The 8,473-nt window shown below is 41.5% G+C and overlaps 1 protein-coding gene across 1 annotated transcript in view; it reads left to right on the top strand.

Annotated features, from left to right (window-relative positions):
- Window positions 1-640: 640 nt before the first annotated feature.
- Window positions 641-8,473, top strand: part of ptbp2a (polypyrimidine tract binding protein 2a) — a 13,766-nt gene continuing 5,933 nt past the window's right edge. Inside the window, exons 1-8 of the mRNA XM_072679670.1 lie at window positions 641-764; window positions 2,216-2,243; window positions 6,045-6,114; window positions 7,181-7,365; window positions 7,446-7,586; window positions 7,698-7,817; window positions 8,071-8,181; window positions 8,279-8,473. The exon at window positions 8,279-8,473 is cut by the window's right edge and continues 16 nt beyond it. Coding sequence (XP_072535771.1) covers window positions 757-764; window positions 2,216-2,243; window positions 6,045-6,114; window positions 7,181-7,365; window positions 7,446-7,586; window positions 7,698-7,817; window positions 8,071-8,181; window positions 8,279-8,473 — 858 coding nt within the window. The 5' untranslated portion in view covers window positions 641-756. The remainder of the gene's footprint in view (window positions 765-2,215; window positions 2,244-6,044; window positions 6,115-7,180; window positions 7,366-7,445; window positions 7,587-7,697; window positions 7,818-8,070; window positions 8,182-8,278) is intronic.

The raw sequence follows: 8,473 nt of genomic DNA, 5'->3' as shown, positions 1-8,473 counted from the left end.
ATCTCTCTCTCTCTCTCTCTGTGTGTGTGTGCTGTGACTCTGAGCTCAATCTCTCTCTCTCTCTCTCTCTCTGTGTGTGCTGTGATTGAGCTCAATCTGTGTGTGTGTGCTGTGACTCTGAGCTCAATCTCTCTCTCTCTCTCTCTCTCTCTGTGTGTGTGTGCTGTGACTCTGAGCTCAATCTCTCTCTCTCTCTCTCTCTCTGTGTGTGCTGTGATTGAGCTCAATCTGTGTGTGTGTGCTGTGACTCTGAGCTCAATCTCTGTGTGTGTGTGTGTGTGTGCTGTGACTCTGAGCTCAATCTCTCTCTCTCTCTCTCTCTCTCTCTCTGTGTGTGTGTGCTGTGACTCTGAGCTCAATCTCTCTCTCTCTCTCTCTCTCTCTCTCTCTGTGTGTGTGTGCTGTGACTCTGATCTCCATCTCTGTGTGTGTGTGTGTGTGTGTGTGTGCTGTGACTCTGAGCTCAATCTCTCTCTCTCTCTCTCTCTGTGTGTGTGTGCTGTGACTCTGATCTCCATCTCTGTGTGTGTGTGTGTGTGTGTGTGTGTGTGTGTGTGTGTGTGTGTGTGTGTGTGTGTGTGTGTGTGACTCCGCGCTCCGCTGCTCTCTCCTCCCTCTCCGCTCTGGGTGCTGTGACTCCGTTTCCGCGCTTTTTCGAGCTGAGCTTCCGCCTCCATTTTGTCCTGTTGTGCGCAGTTGGTAGAGCGGAAGAATTAAGGCTGCTGTGTCCCGGGTCGAGGAGAAGCATTTACAGTAATGGACGGGTAAGCCTTGCGTGTTTTATCACTGCTTTGATTTACAAATATAGACACAACATTGTGCCTGGGCACGGACAAGCGGTGGCATCACCTGTATTTATTTATCTCCTCATTAGATCGGTGGGTTCGCGTTAATCCCAGCTATGGCGCTTGCTAACCGGCTAGGCGAGAGCACAGCTAGCCAACGTTAGCAGATTAGCTTACTGTAACCCGCTAGCTAGCTAGCTAGCATCTGGTCTCTTCACTTCTCCAGACTGCGTGTTTTTACATGCACATGGCTGCAGAGCAACACTAGCACTGTCTGTGGTCTGTGGCTGCAGTTTGTGCTTCAGTTAGCTGGCACTAGCTACTTGTTTAGCTGGAGTTAGCACTAGCTAGTTAGCTAGCAATGCTAGCTCGCTCGGCTAGCAGCTGTGTGTTTTCCAGTTCGCGAGGAGCTGGTGAGGGAGAAAGGCGTGTCGCCGGTAGGGAAACCTTTTGTTGCTGGATAACTGTGCGTTTTAGTTAACTCGTTAACTAGCTAAGTTATCTAACGAAGCGTTTGGCGACAGTCCGGTTGTATCGGTTGGCTAATCTCTCCACCGCCGCCTTTGTTTGTTTGTTGACCTGGTAGCCAGCTGGCTAGCATTAACCAAACTCGCCGTGTAACAGCGTGTCTCTGTTGTGTCCGGCTGCCGCTTGGAGTAGCTAAGCTAAGCTAGCTATAGCACTACATCTCAAACCGTACACTTCTAACGTTACTGCGGCTACTGCTATAATTTTATCGCGGTATTTATCCTAGCTAGTTCGTTAGTCTGCGGTTTGGGACTCATATCTACTCTCTAATGGCTAATACTGAGATGTGCACGTTGCTACGAAGCTAAGCGGAACTGCCTGGAAATGAAAGAGTAGCTAGTGCTAGCTACTGTACTTGTAGCCTGTGGTGCTAGCTAGCTAGTACTGTTAGCCTGTTTAGCCAGTCTAAGCAACAAGAAGCAGACCTTAACAAAGACCTGTAAACATTTAGATAGCTTGCTAGCTCCATTTAGCTGAACTTAGCTAGATAACATATCTATATGTCTGTGTATGTGGAGCTTTCAGTGCTTCTAGAGGAGTGAGATGGTGCTAACGTCGAAAGCTTTTTCACTATCAACCCGTGAGTCAAGGCCATGGCCTGTCTTCTGTCTAGGCAGGGACGTGATGAGATGGGATTCTTAACGGGATTTACAATCATGGGATCTCAAGACTTTCAGTATTTACCCAAATCTTTCCAACTCGATATTAAACTCGACCTGTGCTTGTATCACAACTCATTCAGCTCATCATCCTTTCTCACTTCCAGTACTCTCTATTATTGACTGGTCCATTTTCTCACTATAGACTGGTCTCTGTTATGGTAAACATTCAATCAAATATGTTATTGCCCTGTTATCTTCTCATTTTTAAGCCCACTAATGTCCATCTGTCTCTTATTCCAGCATTAGTGATGTTGCGGTTGGTGTAAAGGTAAGATTTTGTTCTCATTCTTTTCCAAACCACAGGCAGCTGAATGTTGTAGTATGTAGTATTTGTTTTACCATCAATCACAGGAGACTTACAAATTCCCATTCTGAGTATTGAAGCTGGGCCCAGCTTGAGTAGTACGTTTGTAATTCCGTGGCATTGTTGTTCACAATTTTTGTATGAGTGTTGTGTGTTGCTGTCAATACCTTCACAAAACATATGTTTAAATGACTGTATATTTACTGACCCAGCGCTTTATTAGGGAGACTGCAGTTATACAATCAGCCAATCCTGTGTAAAATCATGTAAATACACGCAAGCAACCTTGAGTAATGTTTACATCAGCAGTCAGAATTATATATGCATTTTTATGTTTATTTTATTTAGCATGTTTTCTCTATACCAGAATACAAGAGGGACCGCTTTGAATACTTCTGTAAACGCTGATCCCTGGAAATTTCAGCACACCAGTGTCTAGAGTTTACCCCGAATAGTGCCCTAAAAAGCGTAGTGTGTTGAACATTAAGGTAGGTGGGAGGTCACAGCAGACCACCATGTCAGGTTCCATTTCTGTCAGTCAAGAACAGAAAGCTGAGGCTGCAGTGGGCACAAGCTCACCAAAAACAGGTTAGAAAAAGTTTTCCTTGAACATAGCATGGCCTGATGATCCTGATTTCTCCTGATGCCCACAGATAGGGGCACAACTTGCCATCGGTAGCGTAAATCCATTAACCAAACTTGCTCTGTGTCTGCAGTCCAGGGTTGTGGAGGTGGTGGAGTGTGGGGAATGTTTTCTTGGCACATTTTGGGTAGATGCCAAACATTGCTTGAATGCTGTGGACTATTTTGAGTATTGTTGCTGACCATATGCTTCCCTTCATTGCCTCGGCTATCTCCAGCATAATACACCAGGTCACAAGGCAAAAGTTTCGTGAACATGCCAATATGTTCAGTGGTCTTCTCAGTGACCGGATCGGAATGCAGTAGCATGTCTTCGACATGTGGTAGAATGGAGGATTCGCAGCATAGAAAATCTGCAGGAATTGTGTGATGTGGTCTTGTCAACATCAGCCAGAACGTCAAAGAAATAATTCCAACGTCTTGTGGAATCGGTGCCACGAGAAAATGAGACTGTTAGACTTCAGTCTCTCTTAGACTTTGTATGTAAGCCCACACTGCATCACTCGCATTACTGTCATTATTAGCAGCCCCCTACAACTCCACAAGATATTCTAGAACAAACATTTACTGGAAAATAGCTCAATAATAATCTTGGGATTTAAGAGGTTAAGAACAAAAAGGTGACCTGCCCAGTGTTAGTATAATGTTTCTAATACATTCCAGCACAATGCACAGTACACCTTAGGATAAGCTGCTGTCATTGGTGATTTACTGCTGATAATTCTTTAGTCCAGGTTAACGCTCACTTTGAGTTTCGAATCCAAGACAGTGTGTAAAATGATGACTGACAGATGGTTGATCCGAACAGAACAATACTGCCAGTGATCTGTGCCAGTCAGTTCAAGTCATTTTTGTTTTGTAGCAGATGCTGCTAACTAGTGCTGTGATGCCTCCATGTTGATTAACTATGCAAATGTACATTTTAATTTTTTCAGCGATCTGTAAATTGACTGCAGTATAATACTGTCACAAAAAGTTGTTTTCCCAGGAATTAATTGGATTAGAAAATGAGTATCAGATTAGTTAGTGACTAAATAAATGAGGGTGAATAAACTACAAAAAACAAGTTCAGCCTATAGATTTTGACTGATCGTTATTTGCAGTCTACATCTGCATGATTTGTTACAGACCTATGGGTCCGATCCTTTCATTAGTTTCTGTTCACTGATGCTTTCTGAAGCTTGACTTGATCCTTTTATGTAGAGTTATAAAACCGTAGCAAGGCCAGAAGAACCCACAACAGAAATGTGACCCCATGGTTACCAGATTGGCTATGAGGTTTCTTTAAGCATAGCTGCAGTTCAGCTTGTTAAAGAACTGTGTTCCACTTGTAATCAACCATATTCAAAGCCATGCTTTTCTTCACAATACAAAAGCTGGAAAAAATTGTTCGCTTTACTTAAGGTGTTCATTCTACTTCTGGCATCTTTTGTGCAAGTGTAGTTGACCTTACTGAGAGTTATTGAGTGTAAATTGACTGATTGATTCAGCCTTATTCTCAGTTCAGTGTGGTGTGGGAAATAAAGGCCAGAAACAACTTCTACATCAGCCACTATATGAGCTGATAGCTTTTTATCTGTTCACCCTTTTTCAGTGATTGGGGAATCACGGTCTGTGCTGTGCTCATCTGAGGGTTAGGTATTTCCCATTTAACTGGTATTTCCTGCAGATTGGCTCCAAAATTGAGAAGCTCATTGTGTCAATTCCTTAGTTGTAATTTCTAATACATATATTACCCTAATTTTAGAATGTGATTGGTTGATAAAGTTTTCATATGATATGCTTACAAAATTTAAGCTATCAGTCAGCCTGTCTAGGATTGTTTACCTATACCATTTGCTCTTGTTCTTGGTGCATCCAGAACAAAGCAACAAACCAGCCTTGTGTGTTTCAGTAATTTAAAGTTTCAGAGTTGTAAAGTGTTTGAGAAGGAGGTCTGTTTGCACATCTATCAGTGTGGTTGAGGGAAGCATTTTTTTACCATATCATGGCAGAATTTACCTGTGTTCATTTTATTTCCAGTAGGTTTTTTTATCTGTTGGGAATTAGGTAGCCTGAATGTTTTGTCTCTGGCTAGAACATTCATGATTGGAAAATTTAGTTTTTACTTTGAATGGACAGGGAATTGCCAAGACCATTAAAGTGTATTATTTGGTATTCTGTGGCTGACATTTGTGTCATTGAAGGAGTAGAGGAGATTTAGAATTGTCCCTTGGATATTCCATGTAGGCCTACCTCAAGTTTCCATCTCTGGCTTTTGTAATATTAGACTGGCAGTAATTGAATGGAGCCTGTTTATGTCTAAGATGGTTTGTAAAAAGCTGTTCTTTTTTTTGAAATACCCTCTGATAGCAGATCCCCTAACTTGGTTTGTGTTCCACCAACAGAATTTCCGCCCCTCAAATAATATTAACCCGTTTGTGTTAGGAAAGTAGCTTATGGGAGGAAAAAACATAGATTTTTTTACAGCATTTATTGTTTTGATGTCCTGCTCTGAGGCCTTTTTTTTTTCAATTAATTTTTAATGGCTGTTCTATTAATATGTCGCTATGTCACAGGCAATTTAATTACCCAAGATAAATACACCACCTAAACATACTTGTCATTTCTGACCAAAAGCTTGCATAAGCAGCCAGGAGGTTTTATTTGTCCTGTTTAATTAAACTATGAAAATAAAATCTTGGGTATCCTCTAATCTTTAAGGAGTTAGAAGCCAGAGTAAGAAAGCAAGTTTACTGTAAATGTGTTTTTGTATAAATTATAACGCTGGGTGTTTAAGAAGTTGTTCTGCTATGTAATGATTTGACAATTGCTTACTGTCCTGTCAGTTAGCTGTACTCTCAGCGCTTGACTGGCCATGGCTACAGACAGTATGAGCCTTTTGGGATCTCTAGGAGCTTGGGATGAGAGATGTCTGACATCCTAGACTCTGCAAGATTAAAACAGCACCTTAGGAAAAAGAAGATTGCCTGAATTGGCTGGTGTTTTATGTGTCTTGATTCCTCAAGCAGCCTTCAGAGAGCTGTGTATTATTGTTTCTTGATGGTGGCAAATGAAATGTGTCTTTATTGGATGGCTTGGTTTTATTTCTCACTTGATTTTTCTTGTCTTTCTTTGCTTTAGAGAGGATCAGATGAGCTGTTGTCCAGCAGCATGTACAACAGTCCCAACTCGGGGATGAGCAGTATCAGTGGTAAGTCTGTCTGTCCACTGAATGGAATTTCTTTAAAGAAATTTGCTTAGCCACCAGCAGTATTCCAATAAGCGTTCCATATTGAAAGTGTTGTATTAGCAGATCTTTTCTTCTATTGTAGTTTCTTGTCTTGCTCCCCCATGCTCCTTTGTAGGTGGGCACCCACACATCTAAACATGTGCCTGAAAGATTAGGCTGCATGTTCTCTACGTTGGCTCCCTGGTCAGGACTGCTTTTTATTTATTTATTTATTATTTTTATTTTTTTCTCTACGCCTCCGTCCCGTGCTCAGCAAGAAAGATGCAGAAACTCTAGTTCATGCCTTTATAACCTCTTGCCTTGATTACTTTTAACGCCCTTTTTAAAGTCATGCCCTTTAAAACTGTTGCTAGATTACAGTATATCAAAAACTCAACAAGAGTTCTCACACACCAAATACCATGCCCCTGTAACCCTTTCCTTTATAACTCTAATGTGCACTGGGTACCAGTTTCTGTCTGTGTTCAATACAATATACTTTTTTAATCATTCAAGCCCTTCAAAATCTTGCCCCTCAATGCTTGTACAACCTACTGCTTCCTTGTGCCTCGCTCTCAGATCCTCCAGTCAGAGTTTGCTTACAGTACCAAAGTTTTGTCTCTCTTCCGTGGGTGGTAGATCTTTCAGTTTTTCACCAAAACTCTGAGACAAACTTCAGAAACTTCTGTACAACCTCCTCATCTCAGTCTTCAAATCCCAGTTAAAGACCTACTTCCATCTCATTCTGTCCATGGCCGGCCAAGTCATGCTATATTTCTGTGCCTTTATTCAGTGTTGTATGTGTATTGTATTTGTGTTTGTATGTCTTAGTAGATTTGTTGAATGTACTTTTGGTACCCCGTCCCAGTTTCAGTTCTGTGTTTTTATTGTTGTGTGATTTTGGTATCTATGTGCTGTTGCCATATTAATTAAACATTATATTTCTTGGCTCCTTATAAGAGAAATGTGTTAAACGAACCAGAAAAGTCTCCTCTTTCTATGCCATGTTTTATTTCCTAATGCATGCGTTTTGATATTCTATTTGTAGATGGCACATCCAATGGAAGTGACAGCAAAAAATTGAGAGTGGAAGATCGGGTAGGGGATGCCCCACCATCTCGTGTCCTCCACATCAGAAAACTGCCTAATGAAGTCTCTGAGACGGAGGTCATTGCTTTAGGGCTGCCTTTTGGAAAGGTCACCAACATTCTTACGCTGAAAGGCAAAAACCAGGTTTGTTTTGGTTGTTTGTTTTTCCTGGATTTGTACATCAAACAAAACATCTTAATTACATTTGACTTTTTTATGTGCAGGCATTTCTGGAGCTAAGTACAGAGGAAGCAGCCATTACCATGGTGAACTACTACTCAGCTGTTACACCACATGTGCGAAATGTCCCTGTCTTCATACAGTATTCCAATCACAAAGAACTCAAGACAGACAATGCAAATCAGGTAACAAACCGCATTTACAGATGGATGAGGGGCTTTAGTATTTAAAAATAAACCTAAATAAGCCTTATCCAGTTTTGTTACATAGGTTGTGTGCTATCTCTTGTATTTCAGTCAGGTGGAACGCCCACATCAGGCTCCAGTGACGGTACTCTCACATCACCTTCCAGTCCAGTACTAAGGATCATCATTGACAACATGTTCTACCCTGTCACTTTGGATGTGCTGCAGCAGGTGGGTACTGCACAAAATCAACTGCCAATTCACTACATGATTCCTTTGTCTTTCTCTGAAGCTTAGATGTGTTTTGAGTTTTAACTGCAGTTTTGGGTTTTTTTTTTTTTTTTTTTTTCCTTCTTCCAGTGCAGATAACTTTTGAACAGTTTGTGTTCTGGTGTTTCATCTTCATTATAAACCTGTTTTTGTATGTTTTTCCTCCCCTTTTTGTTGATAGATCTTCTCAATTCTCTCCTTTCTCTGTCAGTAGATCTTCTCAAAGTTTGGCACAGTCATGAAAATCATCACATTCACAAAGAACAATCAGTTTCAGGCTTTGCTACAGTACAATGATGCAGCAAGCGCTCAACAAGCCAAAGTGGTGGGTGTTATTTTATGGCAAAGTCTGCTCTTAGTGCTCAGGCTGTTTTGTATAACTTTTTTTTGTTAACACAAGTAATACTTGTTCTCTCTTCCAGGCTCTTGATGGTCAGAACATTTACAATGCCTGCTGTACACTCCGCATAGACTACTCCAAACTTGTCAACCTCAATGTGAAGTACAACAACGATAAGAGCAGAGACTATACCAGACCAGAGCTACCTGCTGGTGATGGGCAGCCTGCTGTGGACCCCACTGTGGCAGCAGCCTTTAGCAAGGACTCGAACTCCCTG

The sequence above is a fragment of the Salminus brasiliensis genome, chromosome 5 (assembly GCF_030463535.1).
Source record: "Salminus brasiliensis chromosome 5, fSalBra1.hap2, whole genome shotgun sequence".
In the NCBI taxonomy this organism is placed as follows: Eukaryota; Metazoa; Chordata; class Actinopteri; order Characiformes; family Bryconidae; genus Salminus; species Salminus brasiliensis.
Note: the sequence above shows the minus strand (reverse complement) of the source record. Positions and strands in the feature narration are given on the sequence as shown.